The sequence below is a fragment of the Cimex lectularius genome, unplaced genomic scaffold, assembly GCF_000648675.2.
Source record: "Cimex lectularius strain Harlan isolate CLEC.00 unplaced genomic scaffold, Clec_2.1 scaffold51, whole genome shotgun sequence".
Classification (NCBI taxonomy): domain Eukaryota; kingdom Metazoa; phylum Arthropoda; class Insecta; order Hemiptera; family Cimicidae; genus Cimex; species Cimex lectularius.
The window spans coordinates 1,497,846-1,518,477 of record NW_019392674.1 but is presented as its reverse complement, the minus strand read 5'-3'; the positions used below and the strand labels follow the sequence as shown (position 1 = coordinate 1,518,477).

General features: G+C 35.8%; 1 protein-coding gene and 1 long non-coding RNA gene across 10 annotated transcripts in view; one reads left to right on the top strand and one right to left on the bottom strand.

Annotated features, from left to right (window-relative positions):
* LOC106662190 overlaps nucleotides 1-17,541 on the bottom strand; it is a 31,327-nt gene extending 13,786 nt beyond the window's left edge. For 5 of the 9 annotated variants that reach the window (XR_001339849.2, XR_002909944.1, XR_001339850.2 and 2 more), the window contains exons 1-4: nucleotides 17,485-17,541; nucleotides 4,760-4,881; nucleotides 4,521-4,651; nucleotides 4,338-4,464 (exon numbers count right to left, since the gene is read on the bottom strand). This is a non-coding gene — a long non-coding RNA (uncharacterized LOC106662190). Of the gene's footprint in view, nucleotides 1-4,337; nucleotides 4,465-4,520; nucleotides 4,652-4,759; nucleotides 4,882-5,468; nucleotides 5,544-10,053; nucleotides 10,636-13,036; nucleotides 13,130-17,484 lie in introns of those variants that run through there. The other 4 variants (XR_001339855.2, XR_001339852.2, XR_002909945.1 and 1 more) reach the window with 4 other exon arrangements.
* LOC106662189 (dorsal-ventral patterning protein Sog) overlaps nucleotides 1-20,632 on the top strand; it is a 74,747-nt gene that overhangs the window by 29,912 nt on the left and 24,203 nt on the right. The window contains exon 2 of the mRNA XM_014386062.2: nucleotides 5,329-5,432. Within this exon, the coding sequence (XP_014241548.1) occupies nucleotides 5,329-5,432 (104 nt within the window). The remainder of the gene's footprint in view (nucleotides 1-5,328; nucleotides 5,433-20,632) is intronic.

The following is a 20,632-nucleotide window of genomic DNA, read 5'->3' as shown; positions in this document are numbered from 1 at the left end:
AGCGAGATTGTATGGAAATAAATTGCGTCAATGATGACGTTATTCTGTAATGAAAACAAACACTTTCAATTCCTGACTTTAAAAAGACCTATATAACTAATGAAATTGAATTGTTTGACATGAAGCAAGGTGATAGCATGACATTTCACAATAAATAAAACATTAAGCTAGTTAAATAAGACGTCTTATTAAAAATCACACCAACCCATTGACTAGAACCTGTCTTAAATAACTTGAGTACATGCACAAGAAGAACTTTATTGACAAATATCAAACTATCGCTCGTTGAGTCAGATTTGGAGACTAAATTGATACAATTTGTTTTTCTTTTCTATCAATTAAAAGAAAAATTATTATTAGAGGAAACGTGTGGTGCTTAGTGACCGTTAGTCAATGGTTATTCGGAGATCGTGACATGCGATGTGGTGTGAAGTAGGTTTTAGAAAAACATTTTCCTTTATCGTGCCAACGTTTCGATCTTTATTGAGATCATCTTCAGAGCTCAAAGTGTTTGTTTTCTGCGTATTTGTCTCATTCTTTTGTGTCGTGTTGAGAGTACACACTGTGGAGCACTGAAGATGATCTAAATAAAGATCGAAACGTTGGAACGATAAAGAAAATGTTCTTCTAAAACCTCCGTCACACCAGACCGAATCTCACGATCTTCGAATAATTAGAGGGAACATCATCATCCTTAAGATTCATTGTTGTTTCGTACATTTTACATGGAATTTTGATAGGCAGAAAATCATCTGATGTTTTAAACTGAAAAGTCTTTGAAATTCCGTTGTTCTGTAAAGTTTATTATAGAACAAATATTCTATTTCTGTTCTTCTTTATTCCCAATTCATTATTATATCAAAAAATTCATTACCTCTCAAGTATTGCTATAATATTTTAATTCTATAAAATATTAATCCATTTATTTTTAATGGTCTAATTGGCTAAATCATCTTTCAATTAATTATTCTTTTTACGTAAGGTCTTGATTGAAATGAAAAAGTTAGTTACAAGCGGGATTCGAACACATGACCTTCGGCTCTATAAAATATTTTCTATTCTCCGAATGCCTTTTATTAAAACGTAATTAACACATACAACATATTATACAAATACAGTAAATATTATTGTACTTTTATCCACAAAAATATATAAAAACAAAATTTTCGAGGCAATTAAGGTAATTAAGGCGATAGGGCGGGTTCTCTGATAGAAAAGTGTAGACAGTTGCCATAGGGTTAGAATGGATAGAGGGCTTGGTGAGGCATGAAACTGTATCTGATCACTTTGCTGGTCGTGGTTTGCGAATTGTACCTTAGCTGGAGGGTACCGGCCAACCGGAGTCGGAGATAGTGCCTTCTCTCTACGGCTCAAAGGCTTTTCAAGGCACATGTATCGATGTGCCCTTTTTAGGGACCTTCTGAACTTGGTTAGCATTGAACCAACTCGCTAGCCAAGGAATGTGACAAGTCCACGCATGTAAAATCTTCCTGGTGTTCTTTTTGAGAACACTGGACGTCTTAGAAGTTCTCTCGGGGATATATCCGGACGTTAAAAATCCTCATGGATCTGAACACCCATGGGAACATCTGACCACTTTCCTAACAAAAGGGAAGTTGAGTCCTTGTGACGGTTAAGGACGTACTAAGGAGTTTTGACAATCGTCCAGGAATTGGCAGAATTCGCAAGGTGAAACCCCACGGCATGTCCATAGTGCTCACAGTAGCTTGTCTTTAGTAGGGTTAGTTGAGTTTTAACAGTTAAAAGAAATTCATGTCCTAAATTTCTTCCTAGTTATCTAAACCCTCTGTTAACCGGTTGTTTCTGAAGTCCTGTTTGGAGATTTCAAGTCAGTTTCCGTTTAGGTCTTAATTATCTGACTTGAGTGGAAGTCGGTAGATTCTTGTTTTTTGACCAAAAGAATAACGCTAAGATTCTAAAATTATTGCTTGATTTTCACATCTGTAAAATTAAAATTCAAGCATTGTATCAATAGATTCTATATAAGCATTTTTTTCTTTCCCCAATTACTCTTCTGAAAATAATATTTTAGGGTTGATAGGGGTTGAGGTTAGGTTAGGTTAGATAAGGTTAGAGTTCGAGGGACGCGTTATGTTAAGGTTAGGGGTAGATTAGATTATCTTTAGGGTTAGGGTTAGGTTTACGGACGGTTAGGTTACATATCCGAGACGTTTTTTTTGTAAGGGGAAAATGCCTGAATTCATCCTCAGCAAGCTCAACTATTTTTTAAAACAATAAGGTTGATATCGATTATATTGACGTAAAATTAAGTACTGAATAGCAAAAACTATATTATTCTTTTATTAAAAGAAATCATTAAACACTTAAATTAGTATATATATATATATATATATATATGATTCTTTGCGTAAAATTTAGTTTTTATGAACTATTTTGTAAGTAGGTAATAGGCTTTGATAAATATAAAATGAAAGACAGAAAAATCGGGAATGATTTCAGAACCGGGCACAAACAACGATAACGATTTAAAATTTTCGTCATATTTTTAAGACTCGTCTGTTTTTCCTTTGGCCCTGAAACCCTGTAGAATTCGGCTGATATCGGCGACCCCGCACTACGACCTTTCCTCAGGATGTGAATTATTTACGATCAATTTAATTGCCGGATTCCCAAAAATCCAACTCCCCGAGGGGGGATAATGAGAGGATTTTGCCCGAAAAAGTGGCATATCTTTCTTCTTTGTTACGTGTGGGTGATCACGATTTCGCTTTGCAATATCCCCAACGAATCAAGGACAAATTCGGCCAATAAAGACAATAATAACTTTATCGCTGTTTACTTCTATGATAGCCCTGAAAACGATAGGTTTATGTTACTTTTTTGCAATATAAATTTCTGTTCTGTTTTTTCTTCCTCAAACCGACAAATTCTATTTTTGGCTTCTGCGATAATGGGTACGACGTGTTATAATCCTTGTCCCTACCCGGTTAATTTTATCCGTATATCCGGTTGATAATGCCCGATAACCATGTGCTTCGATGAAAATACAGGGACAGGGGTGATTTGTTTTTAAATCGTTTTCGAATTTTTAAGCATGTAACGGTACCTCCAATTTACTGACGTAGACTGCCTTCAGCTTTATTACTAATGATTAGTTTCCGCCTAGTCTCGCTGTTTTTCATTCGTTTATTGCGCAATAGTGTATTGGTCCATTTACGCTGTCCCGATTGGGTGCCGTGTAAAAGTAAATTTACTGACTTTATGTCATAAGCCTCAACTTATTTATGTATTCTCGAGCGTATTTTTACATTATAATTTGATATGTTTATTTTTTTGCAAATATTACAAAAATTCTTCGCCATTTTGCCAATTTCTTCGTCTGAAAATGCAAGACTTCAACAAATCATGCGCATTAGTCGAAAGACCGCGAAAGTTACTGCTTGTTTTCGTTTCAAGTCCGAGCACCTGACTTCACCATTGAAACTCAAGTCCCCATGGTCTTTCTTAATTAACAAAGCATAGATTAAATTGTGACAAAAATTACTTTTATTTTGATCTTATTCCAAATGAGAAAGGATGGCGGATGAGATTGTTTGGTGTACAATCGATAAAGAATGAATTATAGATTTAATAAAAAATTTAAAAATTTAACGAGACGCCAAATATCAATAATTATTTTTTATGAAAAACGATTAATTTCAATATCGCTATACAATTTGGTCGTTTGGGAGAATGTCTGCATGTTTACTCTCACCCAAGTCTCGCATGTATGTTCGCGATCGGCATCACTTGATTTGCCATGTAAATAAACAAACCTACATAACGTTTTCTATTTTCTCAGCTGGTGATTCAAAAGATCAAGTAAATCTGATCAACGCCGTCCGCCTGTCTTTGCTATTTTTCAGAAGAATTTTTGTATTTTTCGAGAAACCTTTACCTATGTACAAGGTATTTGACCATTTCATAACGCAATGTGCAAACATACTCAGAGTTCTAATTGTTTTACCGGTTGGTCTGTGAGTATTCTACAGTTTTTTCGGACCAGATTTTCCGTTATTGGGGTTGGTGGTCATTTGTGTGATATTCTCGAAGTCGGCGGGGTGGTGAATCAGTTTTTTGATCGTTTTCCGTCATTTTTGGTATATATATTTTTGCTTTATTAGTTTGTCAATCCCTGACGCAAAACTGAAGATGACAAGAGAAGCCCCAATATGTCTGTCAAATCTAATTACGGAAGATAGGTGGGCAAAATTATTGGAAACACCAAGCATAACAGCAAAACTGACCAAATATAGATTTTTCCATATAACAATTACACTTCTCTCGTATATTCGTGTTTATTGTGAAATTTTTACCATGGGATATGCAAGTTGATGAAACTGTAGTTTTTGTCAGGGTTATAAGTAGGCCGTGGCATCGTCACCAAGCAAACGCTTCAGATGGTAAAATGTCGATACGAGAGACCATCTCAGCGAGGATAACCTGGAATTGAGCAACACTTGTTAGTTTGTTGAACTAAAAATTGTTACCTGTTTTACCATTATTTAAAACTGGCTCTAAACGCCATCCAGGTCCGCCTATTTTCGTTGTTGTTCATAAAAATTTAGGCAATTCCTTTGGTATTGTGTTGTTTGCATTTTGTATCTCTCCTTAGTTCCTTGTACTGGAGCTAAATTCACCACACAAATAATAATTTTACTGTTTTTTTATGTATTTAAAAATTGATTATACTGGTCTGCTCGTCATCGTGGATTATACGATTAATTTCGAAAATTACCATATTAAGTGAACTATCCAATTTTCGTCACTCATCTTGGTCAGTTTTCCACGTTCGGTTCAGAAATAGTTCAAACATTTCAAGAGTTGCAAATTAGGGAATCCAGGAATTTGCCAGTCAGTCTGCGAGAGTAAACAGCTTTAGTTAAATAATTGTACGTGACAATCTTAGGTAGGGAAAAATTATGCAGTTTTGTATATTCAGCATAAAATGACTTTGTCCCTAGGGGTGGATGATGGCGGGTTGTACATTCTCAACTTTTCCATATTTATCAGATTGTTGTTCACGTGGAGTTTGAATTTATGAAAGTAAAAAGTAAACCCGAAATAAGTGCCAGAATCGCGAGAGGTGTGAACAAAAGGGGCGTTCTATTTATCCAACAGAATAGCCCAGCTTGTCCACATTTTGTACAATCCTTGCCGAGGCGAACTAATATTAATTGCTTTATAAATAAAAAAGTCAATGGAGCCAGGAATGTTTTCCGGGAAGACAAGGATAACTGTCTCGATCCCGTGGGCTATTATTACTCTTGAATTATAATTATTATAATGTTCCTTTTTTCGTTTCAGAATGTCAGCACGGGAGGGAAGTGAGAGAGCTGGGGAGCACTTGGTTTGCGGACTTGGGACCTCCGTTCGGCATCATGTACTGCATCAGATGCCAGTGTACACCGGTATGCAAACTCTTTCAGCATTAAAAATATAATTACCGTAAATTATTTTATTTACCATCCTGTCAAGCATGTCCAGCCCGATGATCACGACCAGCAAAGTAATTGCTACAAAACAATTTTTTGTTTATTTCCAAATTAGATAGAAATTTCAGTGAAATATAAGTACATGTTGATTATAAATAATTTAAATCCTTTAAGCAATATGTATTACCTTATCTATCTTATAAAAGAAATTGAAATTAAAATGTCAACGGATAGATAATGTGATATAGATCTAAGCTAGAGAAACGAGGAAGAGAAAGTAAGTGGTAGGGAGAGAGGAAAAGAAATATAGAGAAAGAGATTTATATCTAGATAAGTAGATAGATAGAGAGACGACGAGTAAAAAGGAAGAGTGAAAGAGTGTGAGATAGAAAGAGAGAGAGAGAGAGTGTAGAGAGAGAGAGAGACAGTGAGAAGAAAGACAAAGGAAGGAGAGACGTTGAGAGGAAAGACAGAGAGAGGAGAAGGAGAGAGAGTGAATGAAAGTAAGAAAGAGAGAGGAAAATTTAGTGAGCGAGAATTAGAAACACAGAGAAAGAATAAGAAATTGAGAAATAGAAAGTGAGTAAGAGAATAAGAAAGAAAGAGGGAAAATTGTGTGAGAGATTAGATTAGTTAGAAACAAAAAGAAAGAATAAAAAATTAAGAGCGAAAAAGTGAGTAAGAGAGTATTAGAGAGGGAGGGAGGGAGAGAGAGAGAGAGAGAGTACGAGAGAGAGAGAGAGAGTGAGAGAGAGAGTGGGTAAGAAAGCAAAAAAGAGAGAGGAAAATTGGGTGAGCGAGAGTTAGAAACAGAAAGAAAGAATAAGAAATTGAGAGAGAGAAAATGAGTAAGAGAATAAGAAAGAAAGAGGGAAAATTGTGTAAGGGATAGTTAGAAACAAAAAGAAAGAATGAAATATTAAGAGCGAGAAAGTGAGTAAGAGAGTAAAAAAGAGAGAGAAAGAGAGGGAGGGTGAGTGAGTGATAGTGTAAGGATGAGAGAGAGAAATTGAGTGAGCGAGAGTTAGAAACAGAGAGAAAGAATAAGAAATTGAGGGAGAGAAAGTAAGAGAGTAAAAAAGAGTGAGAAAGAGAGGGAGGGTGAGTGAGTGAAAGTGTAAGGATGAGAGAGAAAAATTGAGTGAGCGAGAGTTAGAAACAGACAGAAAGAATAAGAAATTGAGGGAGAGAAAGTGAGTAAGAGAAGAAGAAAGAAAGAGGGAACATTGTGTAAGTGATAGTTAGAAACAAAAAGAAAAAATAAAATATTAAGAGCGAGAAAGTGAGTAAGAGAGTAAAAAGAAGAAAGAGAGTGCGTGAGTGAAAATGAGAGTAAGAGTGTAAGAAAGAGAGAAGAAAATTGAGAGAGCGAGTATTAGAAACAGAGAGAAAGAATAAGATATTGAGAGAAAGAAAGTGAGTAAGAGAGTAATAAGGATAGAGAGTAAGGGAGGGAGAAGGAGATCAAAGAGAGAGAAGAACAAGAAAGAAGCGAATAATAATAAAAATATGAGGTGAAAATTTAGATAAATGTGTTTATCTAGTTTTTTAAAAATTTATATATAGATTTATAGATAAATATGTATTACGATATGGTAGTTAATCACCCAATTATCATCGTTCGATGAACGACGAGTGGTCCGTAAATTACTGTTTATCTCTGATTGATCACGTTTGATTAGTATGACAGTCGAATCCGGCATGAATAGTCATTACGAATCGTATTTGCTACAGGTTTACCACATCGTAAACTTTAAAACAATATTAAAAATTGACCAAAAAAAATAGACTTTGAAGTGGTTAGAAAATGATTGCAATAGTCTAAGCCAAAAAATTGTGGTTTTGTCAATCTTCAAACGTCAGCGAATATCCACATTGGTAAAAATTTCAATGAATCAGTTTTCAATCTTACATTAAGATTTGTTTCCTTAACCAGATTAAAATATCTGTTGTGACTACTTGAAATAATAACAAAAAAAAACGAAGATGGAAAAGATTTTTCCAAATTTCTTATCGACGAATAATCTCGGTATGGTCTACATCAACTTCAAAGTGTACAAGACGAGCTTGTCCCAATATGCCAAGGAAAATGCATGCCCCAGTACAGTACTCGACCTTCCACCCCTATGTTTATGTACAAAAGGTGGCTTTTGAGAGTGTCAACAGGCTCCTGCGATACAAGAGTATAAAACCCGATCTAAAGAGGAGGCATCACAAAATTCTAGATGGAATTAAAATAAATGAGATGGCTATAACAGTATCTGATAAAGATCCTTCCAAGTACACATAGATAATAGAGACCTTTGGAAAAAGGTGGTCCCAAACTTTCAAGGAGGGTTCTTAATACGGTACATAGATAGATCGAAGATGGAACAGGGAGTAGGCATAGACATAAGGCGTGTCCTTACAGCCTCTTTGACTAGCCCCAACAGTTTCCCAAGCAAGAAAAGTGCACAGATATGAGTACTCTCAGACAGCCTGGCAACCTTAAAGTTACTAGTATGCTTTCAACTCCAAACTTGTCTTCAGTGCCTAGGCTGCCTAATGACTCGCCTAAAAAGAAACCTTAAAGTAGTTTCCCGGGCATGAAGGCTTAGAAGGAAATGAACAAGCTGACCAACTAGCCAAAAAAAGGGCAGCCCTCTCACCTATGGGACTAGAACCACAACGAGGTGTACCGGAATTATGGTGGAACTGGAAAAATGGATTAAGAAAGGAAAACTCAAACACTAGACAAACGCACAGGTTTTTAGGAAAATTATAGACCTCTATACCGGCCACTGCCGTCTTAACCATTTGTGTCTTGGTAGGACATTCCTCACACCAAATGTGGTCCGTTAAGATGCACCAGGAAAACTGCTCAGTTATATAATGAACACAGCACTTTAAGGTATAGCTAATGCTATTGGGGCTCGACAGTGGAGGTCGCAGTGGAGGAAAGGCTTGCCAAAATTCTGCATCAGCCCCCCCCCCAACCTTATTAAAATAAATAAATGTTCTAGAAGAAAAAAAACAAAGTCAGTTGTTATCTGCCAAGCTTTCAGCATATTTCAGGTAGTCATCAGGGCAAAACAAGTTTAAAAGTGTCTACAAACTGACATAATTAAATTTTTAATAAATGGTTTCAAATTTTTTAAAAGACCGAATCAGTCCCAGAAGTGCCAAGTACTGTAAACAGAAACTTTGTATAGTTATCTTTTTATGTGGTAGGACTATTTTTATAGTTTTTTAAACCATTAATCTTTAACTGAGGAGTTATTAGATTACAAACATCTAGTGATATTTTCTTTAATTAATAAAAAGCTGTAATTTTGTTTAAATCTGTCCACTTACCACATGCCATTACTGCAATATTGTGTACCCTCAAAAATAATTTCTCTTTATAACTGACACCAGGACAAGAAAATTGAATCATAGGCTGTTTTCCTTACTTTTCCAGCCTTGTCGTCGCCTTGTGATTGATTATTTCCGGAACGCACGGGGTTTTTGATGAGCTGTCGACACGGTTATCAAACGACGCTGGTTGCATTTTTTTCCCTCCTGAGTGCAGAATTGCGAGGTGTGCACAATTTCAGAACCTCTCGATTACAGTGGCAATAGTTTTTGAAACCCGTATCTTAATTTGACGTCTATTTTTGTAAGGAGGTAAAATTGTTTTTTGTTGTAAGAAAAATCGTGAAATCAAACACTGGTAAATGAACTTCTTTTAAATGTTGAACTGATCCGCAATGATCGCTCTTTTGGGCCTGTGTATTCTCGGTGGGCCTTCTGCGTTCTAGGATATTTTTAAATTAGTGATAAAATATTCCATCGATTAGAAATTTATCGAATTGTTTATCCTCTTCTTAAAAAATTTTCGCCTTGACAAGATTTTAATACCTTTCTGGTCCGCTTATTCTCGCTACTTTGATCCGTCGCGTTTCAACCTTATCTTCACCCTTTGACAAGGGGTGAGATCACAGACAATCCTTTCAGAAGTATATATATTACAGACGTATAAATTTGTGCGGATTTCTTTTAGTTTTAAAATAAACGTAAATATTCCTTAAACTCATTTTGACAAATCTTGAATGATATTTCTCTTGCTTTCTAATCGTTTTAAATACGAAATAATCCTGAAATGCACGCGGTTAAAAACTAATAATCAGTAGATTTGTAGTAACTATTGAAAAGAATTGTTTCCCTCGTGATTAGTTAAATTTTAATTTCAATTAATTATTCTTTCTATATCAGGTCTTGGTTGTGATGAAAATGTTACTGTCACCAGCGGGGGGAAAATAATAATTAATATGATCAATTATGAACGCAAAACATGTCTAGATTAAATTATAATTATGATTTTTTTAATTATAATTAAATTATAATTATTTAATCTATTTAGTTACTTAGTTATCCGCGTTATTTCCGTTACAAAAATGTCCTTAATCTGCCTGAAATTCAGGCAGGCCGAGCTTAAAACTTAATCACTGGTGAAAGGTCGTTACTATTATTATATTCTGTCGCTATTACGTCTTCTCGCAAAACAAGTTCATTTGAAATACTTGATAAATTACTTATTTTTGTGAACAGTAAAAAACGTAATTGTTCACCGTCTTACCTGCCTGAGTTGTTGAACTTTTGTCTTTTTTTATCGCCTGGTCCGTATGTTCTCGCTATTTCGGACGCCTGTTTTGCCGTTTCTCAGTTTATCAAATTTTGGTTAGTGACTGGGCCTTATCCAACGTTGAATTAGTAAAATAAACAAAAAAAGAAAATGCCCGCAGCTTAAATTGGTTAAGTATTGGTGAAAGGTTGTATTACTGTGTGGATTTCGAATTGGAAATCATGGTTTTTTTAATAGGTTCATTTTGACAATACTTCACACAACCTTTTCTGATTTGTTAAAAATCGTCCGGTCGGCCTATTCTCGCTATTTTTGATCCTTCGCTTGGCGTCATTTCGCAGTGTTTAGTTTGGGGTTTCCTTCCATTCTACTATTCCACTGTCCCACAGATTTTTTCGTATGTTAGGATAAAACTCCAGTGAGCTGTTGCTTCGCATTCAAAGATGATATTGGGGGCTGTTTCCTCCTCCTCATTACATAATATGCAGATCGGATTTTCGTTGTATATGCCCATGTTGTGTAGTTGTCTTCTCAGAGGCCGTCTACTAGCGACCGGTTAGTAGTCCTATCAATCCTCTGAGTTTCTCTCCAGTTGCAGCAGTGATTTTGCCAGTCTTGGTGAGGGTTGTTTCATCATAAGTTTACTATGTCTAGCACCACTAGAGTTTATCCACTTCTCCTTTTGTTTTGCTTGGATCCATTCTGCGAGGGAGGATTCTATATTTGTTTTTGTTATCCCAAGTATAGGTTCAGGGCCTATGGTCTTGCAGATCCTCCTCTGGCCAGTCTGTCTCCTTTTTCGTTACCCAAAATTCTCCTGCGTCCTGGTACCCAAGATATCATCAGGTTGTTGTGTTTCCCCAGGTTTTGGAGATTTTGGATGTATTCACTGACTAATTTTCATGTGATTCTTTTGCATGCTAATGCTTTAATGGCAGTTTGGCTATCTGGCTATCAGATCTTATGAGGATTTTTTTGTCAGTGTAACCTCTTTTAAGACTTTCTAGGGCACAAGCTTTGATGGCATGTATTTCTGCTTGTAAGACCGAAGTGTACTTCCCTATTGAGTTTGATGGCTCATGTTTTTGACTTGTACAGTAAATACCCGATCCGGTTCCTTCGTTTGTTTTGGAGCCATCTGTATACTATACCATTGTATCTGATGCTCTCCTGTGTTGTTCCTTTCCTTTATAACCCGTTCAGACTTTATAGGATGTTGTGAAGAATGATTCCCGTATCATTTCTAAGAATGGGTGTCTGATTTTGTTAATTATAGTTGCATGCCTGAATTGTTTAGTTCCTATCCAAATTAATTGTTTTTGGAGCCGAAATGAGCTTTTCCTAGCCTCTCCTTGTATAAATATTTCCAGTCGACGTAGGTTTAGCAGAGTTTCTAGTGCACTTGTAGGGATTGTTCTCATTGCCTTTGAAGGATCGTGTGGCGTAAAGTAAATATTTGAAAAGTGAAATGTAATAAACCACAACGGCGAGGAAAGCCATACGAGAATTTTCGATAAACCACAAAACTGCAGGTTCATCACCTCCAAGATTTCAAGAAGACATATTTTTTCAATTAATTTAGTGATGGTGAAGTACAAATTTTATGAATTCGCAATCAACGGAGGATGTCGACGTCTGGGTAAAGGACCTGTCGTTTCTGACCATTTTGGTCTACCTCGCTGTTTTTGTCTGGCCATCTCCAAGGGTAGTTTTTCGTTTCTAAGGTATATACAAATATACAAAAGTATCGAGGCTAAGACAAATCACATGTAGTTTATCCATTGGTCTGATAAAAAGAGCGAAAAGTTGCTGATAGACCGTTCTGATCAGAATCATCCTCAGAGGTAGTTTTTTTCTTCGGGGTTATCCAAATGTTTAAGGGAAAAGGCTACACAGACCAGTCACTGAAGATTTTTCAGAAGTCAAATTCTTCAGTGTTCAGTTTGCGCGGTAATTTACATTCATACAAAATTTTACGAAATTAAATTTAATTCACAACTGTCAGTCTAAAAGGAGCAAAAAAGCGAGGTTAGGCGGGCCACAATCATAGGAAACGACCCGTCCTAAACACCCAGCAGATCCCATCAAAAAATCCCACAGTTATTCAGAAGTCGTGAGATGCGGTCTGGTGTGATGTAGGCTTCAGAAAAACATTTTCTTTATCGTGCCAACGTTTCGATCTTTATCGAGATCATCTTCAGGGCTCAAAGTGTTTGCCTTCTGTGTAATTGTGCCATTCTTGCGTGTCGTGTTGAGAGTGCCCACAAATCTCACAATTGTATTAAGAGGAAAATATTGTGTTGTTGGATTTAATTGTGATTAGATATTGAGGTCTTATAAAATGTGATACGTAATATGGAGGACGATAAATCCTTATTGAGTATATTTTATTTGTGAGTCAAAGGTTCGGTCGAAAGGTTCACAAATGAACTTTCTATTTTTTTTTTTTTCATTTTTGAAGACTTTCTTTGACAAGGGAATAGTTTTCTTCGGAGAGCTAAACCGATGATTGCTCAGTGTTTGCTCTGTTTATTTGCTGTACCGTTAGCTATGAAAATACATAGAGATAGGAAGTGTAAATGTACAGGTTACGTAAAAAAAAGAACGAAAGAAAGAAAAGGCGAGTTTGCACAATAGACTGGGACCGGGCTCGTGTCCGTGTTAGATTTAATCGGGTTAAGACGAAAGGTGTCCGTAGAAGGGAGGAGCCGGGATCCGTGGGGGAAAATGCCGCGGCCCGTCCTTGGCTCCCTGGGCGCCAAGTAATGAGAGACACCGGCTCCAGACGTCTTCCCAACCTGGAACGTTTCTACTGACGGCGGCCGCGTTTTATAATCGCGGGGCAACTCGAAAAATATCGAGGACACGTTTGCCCGGGACGCGACCAAAGGTAAACAACCTCAAAACTCTAGGAAGTGCTAATGAGCCGGTGACGGCCTATTCTCGGAACCCTTTTTCGGACCTGTAAAGTACGTACGTTGCCCGGTGAACGCGGTGGTCGGAACCACGACGGAAGTGGTCGCAGCATATCGGTGGCCAATTGGTCCAGACAAGATCACTGTTCTACCGCCTGAAATCAATATATAAACGTCAAAAAGTGGAAGATGAAGATGGAAGATCCACTACCCATTGTTACTATTTTCTAGCTACTTCATAGTTTATAGCTTATTTTTACAATGGAAATAAAACTAGTTTTTTCAATCATTTCATTATAGTTTGGTTCCCATCTTCCTGGTGGGGAAATTCCTTTGCTATTTGATCTGAAAGTTCTACATCTATCATTTATTTCCATGTCCCATAATCTGGTTTTATTCTGTTTTAAATGAATTTAATCTTATTAGATTCTTATGAACCTAAAATAACAAACAAACCAAATAACAGGTTCATTAATCCGAAAACTTGGAGAGGAAATTTCACAATTTCTTCATCTGCAGGTTGTTCGTCTTCGGTCTCCTATTCCCATCTGCATTGGTTTGGTCTATCAGGTGCTTTTTCGGGGTGGGCCTAACACTGAAATTGGCTAGACCATGATGGCGATGATAAGCAGACTAGAATGATCGACAAACGAAACGAAAGGTTCATCAGCAGATCTCGAAAACTTCCGTTGATTCCGATGAACTAAATAGTAAACAAGTCTTAACTTAAAGTCTGCGGCGTGATGACATGCTGTTATTGAACGTTTCTCTATCGTTCTTCTCTGCCTATCATCGTTTTTTGGTCTGTCAGACGCGTTGTAGGTGCCATCTTCAATGTTTAATATATATTTCATTTGCTTTAACCATGTTACTTTTATACACCCGTATAACCCTTAAAAAACTGCCACTGAGATGACCAGACCAAACAAGGTCAATCCCTAACATACCTGGAGAACCTGCATTGATTTCCATTTTAAAATGTTGGTAAATTATGAAAAATGATTCTTTTTCAGCAACTTAAATATTTAAGCAATGTTTCCTTTTAAGGTCTGCGGGGTGAAGACAATGGTTTTATGCTAGAGGCGTTTCTCCGTCGGTCCGACCAGGCTATCCCGTCTGTTTTGGTCTTTCAGTCGTGTTTTAGTCGCCAACTTTGGGGTTGGGCTGTGCGTTATTTCCTTAGTAGTGTGGATGGAAAACGCGAAAAAGCTCACAATGTACCGTTTTGTACCCTACCAAAGATGCGTTGGCCTTCAGACGCTTTTTGTTTGCCGAATTCAGTGGTTGGTCTGTGCTTTATTTACCTCAGCATTGTCTTTTTTATACAACTACATAACCCTAGTTGCCTGAAAAAAATTTCCACTGATGATGATCAGGCCAAAATCGCGCAAGGACAAGTAGGCTAGAAATGTTGAACTACGAAGAAGCCACAGATTTATCTCACCCCACAAACTTACTAAAAGATATCTCACAATTTAACTGGTCCTATCATAGGTGCCTAAGCCATTAGGCGATTTTTGTTCGCCGTTCAGTGGCTGCCCTATTATTTTCAGACCAAACGAAATTTTCGTCACCTAGAAGACCTGGAGAACTCGCATTGATTTGAGTTTCATAAAATATGCTGAACGGTGATAAATGCTTGTAGTTCAATAGCATCATATTCCAAAGGAATTTTCTTTTGTTTAGATCTGGAGATTGGTGAATATTTTGGCCATTACCGTATCGTTCCGGTCTGTCCTCGCTGTATCGGTTTGTCAGGCGCGTTTTAGTCATTTCTTTCTATATATTTGAAAAATTCAACCTGAAAACCGCATCACTAAAGATAGGGATATGCCGAAATCGCCCAGGTGGATCAGCCCTCAAATCAAGAAAAACATCTCACACTTACTTTATTGTTTCCTATCGCCGGTACCTTGGCCTTCAGAGGATTTTTGTTCCCCATATTTAGTGGTTGGTCTGTGTTTTATTTATCTTAGATATGTGTTATACATTTGTAAAACCCACTGCGTCCTCCAGAGTTGCTCTTTTGCTAAAGATGGCCAGACCAAACTATCGAAGGCAGGCAGATTGATCTAGAATAGACTTCAATATTTTCTTTAGTATTTAGTCGGTTTCCATTCATTCTGGTCCATCTATCTTTGCTCTTTTTATTTGTCAGATGCTTATTGGTTACTAACATCAGTGATTGGTCAGTGTGATATTTTATTAGTCGTGTTTATTGTTTGCATTGGTAAAAAAGAAAATGGCCTCCGAAGTGGATTGGCAGACAAGAATGGCCGAAAACCATCAAACTACAGATCAAGGCGTCGACCACAACAAAATTTATCACAATTTAGCCCATTAATTACCATTGTAGTAAAATATTATCACTTAATGACAAACGAATTTCGACTTGTAAAACTTGTATACAATGGTTCTTACCAATATGACAAAAGCATTTATTGTCAGGATTTTAATATTTGGCCGGTTTAGGTTTTTCTTTCTGTTTATTGCAAATTAATCATCTCACACTTATTTCAAATCTATTGGCATATAATCAAGTCTTTTTTTGCTTTATTCATACATAAAACAGTGTGCAAATAGTAAACGTAAGTCATTATGTCCACTTGTCTTCCTTCCATCTCTTCCCATTGGCTTTGTTATTGCAATAACTCAACAAACGGGTTTGGAATCTACGTGCAATAGGTTTGGGAATCGCTGGACGGAGATTCAGTGGATTCGCTTCGTCCCGCCTTGCTTGTCAGGGGGTGGCTTGCAAGAGTTTCTCCCGGCATGGGTAGTTTCTCCAACATTATGCGTTTAAACACTTGCAATTAATTATTCTGAAATCGTGAGATGCGGTCTGGTGTGATGTAGGTTTCAGAAAAACATTTTCTTTATCGTACCAACGTTTCGATCTTTATTGAGATCATCTTCAGGGCTCAAAGTGTTTATCTTCTGTGTAATTGTGCCATCCTTGCGTGTCGTGTTGAGAGTCGAGTTGAGATATATATATCTTTATCTTGTTTTAGATACATTCAATCACAGTATTTCTACTCACTACGCAGAAAACAAACACATTGAGTTTGTACATCCCAGGCCCTGAAGATGATCTCAGTAAAGATCGAAACGTTTGCACGATAAAGAAAGTGTTTTTCTGAAACCTTCAACACACCAGACCGCATCTCACGATTTCTGAATAATCATCGACAAACGATCACTAATCACTACACACTTGCAATTAACTCTTAAATAATATACAATAAATTTTAGCTGTAGGACTTGTCTAAAATTAATTATAATATCTTTTGATCTTTATTAGATTTTTAACCCGCACTTCTTTTATCTTGTATAAAAGATTGGATCAGCCGGATCTAAATCTATTCTATTTTTTGCCCAATTGCATATAAAAGGAATTTAGATAAACTGAATTGTTAGTCATTTTGAACTATTATATTTTAGTGAGTGATAATGGTGATATTTCATCTTTTACAGGCTAATGAACGTGTAGGTCGGTCGTTTCCGATCATTTTTTTGCTGTTTTGATCTGTAATACTGAGGACGGCGTGAAGCCAAAACGAGCCTGACAAACCGAAACAGCAAGGATAGACAAGCCGAAATATATAAGATAATAATAAAAGATAATATTAAGAAAAAACATATTGTCCCATAATCGTTGCAATTCAATATAACGCCATGTTGATGATGCTGTGCAAGCAATTTCGGATAGAACCGTTCGAAAATGCGATTCAAATCAAAAAATTTTTTACACTTTTTATGATAACGTTTATGATCATATGGGAATAAAGTTTAAAAGCTTGGTGTATGGTGATCCTTGGTATATGTTTACTAAGCACAATATAAATTATATTTAATGAGAATTAAATCGTAGTAGGTTATTCGTTTTTCAGATATTCCACAGTATTTGGCTAAGCTTAAATTGCATCCAAAATTTAATACATCGCAAAATTCGCTCGTTTTATTTGTCCTCATGTCGTTTAGGGGCGACGAACCTTACAACAATACAAAACAATTTATAGCTTGTTATAAGGGGGGAAAATTGTAAATTCAAATTTCTGCCGCGTCTCGCTTTCTCGAGAGTATAAACGCGGTAATGAGGTGAGGAGGCGGTTCGAAATTAGAGACCGTCTCGTCGCTCGTCTACCCAGACCTCGCGTTCCGCGGTGCTGATTTACCGTGGAGAGAAACCTACGGTAACTTGGCCCGGGTCCTAGTTTTTACTATACACACCCTTTTAAAAGAGGGAAACGCAAGCTATTTCGTCTTCTCTGGCTTCTAGGAGAGATATGAGAGCCAGTTTAAAATTCAAGACCGAACTTGGTCAATAAACGTCATAACTTGGTGAAATCGTGTGGAGCGGTCAAGAATGATGTAGTTTAGAAAAACACCTTTTTTCGGGTCATCTTCAGGGCCTGGGTTATTACAGTTACAATTTACAAAACATATATTGATTGGAAAAATACAATTTAATATGTAAATATAAATTGTGAACCAAGTATTTCATACTCACATAAAATGTGGTGTTATTCTTGTGATGTCATATTGGTCTTGTGTGAAAGTGTTGTGAAACGGGAATTTGTATTCTGCTGTTTTTATATGATTGCGACAGGGTGGGGGACGCGGTAAATCTGGGAAAATTTCTTTTATCATAGGCGGTTTTATTTAACTCATAGGAAGTCGAGAATAGGGATTTTCTGGATTGGATTCAGCAATCAATATTGGAAAGGAAGTTAATTATTAAGGACGATAAACGAAAGGAAGGGAAAAATAAAATTAAGGCCCTAAAGAGGATCTCAATAAAGATCGAAACGTTGGCACGATAAAGAAAATGTTTTTCTGAAACATACGTCACAAAAGACCGCATCTCACGATCTGCGAATGATAATCAAATTAAGTCCATTACAGTTCGTGGTCCGATTGACCAATTAACTTTTTTCAATTAATTAATATCTATGAAAGGTATTGGTTCAGATAGAAAAGTCAATGTCACAAGAAGAATTCGAACCCACGATCTCTAACTGAACTTGAAAAATGGCAAATAGGAGGGAAAATTCGAGAGGTGAGGTTGAAATGGGAAGTTAGTGCCCGAGCGGATCGAAGTAACAATAGCTCAAGTGGTAGAGCAGAGGTGTATTTAGCCGAAGGTCGTGTGTTCGAATCCCGCTCGTCACACTGACTTTTTTATCTCAACCAATACCTTTCATAAATATTAATCAATTGAATAAAATTAAGGTTTAATAGAATTATTTACTTTATGATGTTGGCGTAGCTAGGGCTGAGTTTGAATGTATCTGTTGTGTAATTAATTCTGAGTGCGTCTCTGTTAATGTCATTTCTAGAAAGTTGCGTTTGCATTTGTTTTTTCCATGTTTAAAATTTAAATTTTGTCGAAATCAAAGTTGTGATGTTTTTCAAAGTGGTTGTGGCCAGTGCTGTGGGATTGTTTTTTTGCTGTTTTTCAGTCATAAACGAGTTGTTTTTTCCGTTTTTCTACATATTGCGATTTAATTCCAATTTATGTAACTGTACAATTCATACAATTAATTTTCTACATTACATCGGATTTGTAGGCAGTTGGTATTGGGTCTTTGACATAGTAAAAAAGTGTGTGTACTGTTTTATGGTTTTTAAAAGCTATTTTATTGTGTTTTGAGAAGAGAATGTTATTTAATTTGTGTGACAATGTGTGGTGAATGTAATGGACATGCATATTGTTTGTCCTAGTATCACTGCGTAGATGATGTGTTGTGTACTGTGGAGGATGTTGTTTAGTGTAATGCGGGGTAGAATTGTTTATGATTCTGTTGATTATGTTTTTAGGGTAGTTATTGTTATGTAAAATTTGTTTGTATGTCTGGATATTTTAACAAACTCACACACAAACGTCATAACATCTCCCAATAATTTTATATATACACGCACGTGTATACTCACGATAATAATACATTTAAACCTATTATTTTTTTTTGTGTGTGTAAAAACTGTTTGTAAACAGAACTAATAATTTTGCGTTTGAATAAATGCAAATTCGACGATTTACGACGCAAATCAGTGTTTTTATCTTACTAGACTATTTTTTTGTTGCAAAAATTCAGCTATGTGCGCATTGATGTTTCCATTCCCACGTGTTGTTTTGTTGATTATCAAAGAATCAGAATCATTGATACGTATTAAATTTTTTACCAGTAAATATTGTTTTTTATAATTCTCTAATTTCGTGGTCCGCTTGACCAATTTTTTTTTTATAATCCTTAGATCGAAATGAATAATTTTGTTAGTCGAGTTAATTGACGTATCAATAGAGAGAAGTTTAAAAATGTAAGTTTCCTATAAAACAAACTTTAAATAATAACAAAAGTGAACTTTTTAACAAAATAACAGTTCTTAGAATTGTTGTGTAGTAACAATCGACAATAACGTTTTTGAAATTGGATTGAAAATAATTCTGTTGGAATTGATCTATAAAATTCAAAAAATTACCATTATTCTAGAATTAGAATTAAATTAATAAATCCATTTGTTGAGAGTGAGATTTTATCGATCGTTTTAAATCAATGGATTCAGTATTTTTAGTATCCTAGGTAAACAGACATTTTGGAAATCCGGATATCAACCGTTTTCTTCACTAGCCCACATACATTAATATAAAATTATTTTTATATATTTATCTTTTTTTTTGGATTTGCTGTGTAAAAAATACGCCAAGTAAGTTGACATCTTTTTGAACAAAGTACTTATCCATTTATCTGATCACAGACAAAATCTATATGAAGTAAATTGAAACAAATTATTTGTGCATTTTTAAGGATAATCCATTTATTGGATTCGACGTGAAAAAAAAATCAAATAAACTGATATTGTGAAATCTTCCAAATTTCAATTTCTTCTAATAAATCAATAAAATCCTGCAACAATTAATCTACAATTTTGTTGCATATTTATCATTTTTTAAATTGAGCAGTAACACGTGCACAAATTAATTTGTCATGTTTTCGAAAATAATAAATTGCACTTTAAAAAGAAATATATATATGTATATATGTATGTATGTATGTATGAAATAAATTAAAAGTTTTCCGATTGTGGAAATTTTTATTAAACAAATTTATGTCACAAACCTATGGTAGTTAAAACACTGTATTAATCTATTGATTTGAATCTATCAATAAAATCTCCAATAGAGCAATCTCACATCATAGAACAGTCATCAAACAATGATTGATTCATTTGTTAAAAGTAAATTATACAATAAGTTGTGAAACAACCGACATCCAGAAGTTGGGATCCTTGAAAAACATTTCTTCCATATATCCATTTCATAGAAATGCGTTGTGAAACAACCGATATCCAGAAGTTGGGATCCTTGAAAACAATTTCTTCCATATATCCATTTCGTAGAAATGAGTTGTGAATCAACCGATATCCAGAAGTTGGGATCCTTGAAAAACATTTCTTCCATATATCTATTTCATAGAAATGCGTTGTGAAACAACCGATATCCAGAAGTTGGGATCCTTGAAAACTATTTCTTCCATATATCCATTTCGTAGAAATGAGTTGTGAAACAACCGATATTCAGAAGTTGGGATCCTTGAAAAATATTTCTTCCATATATCCATTTCATAGAAATGCGTTGTGAAACAACCGATATCCAGAAG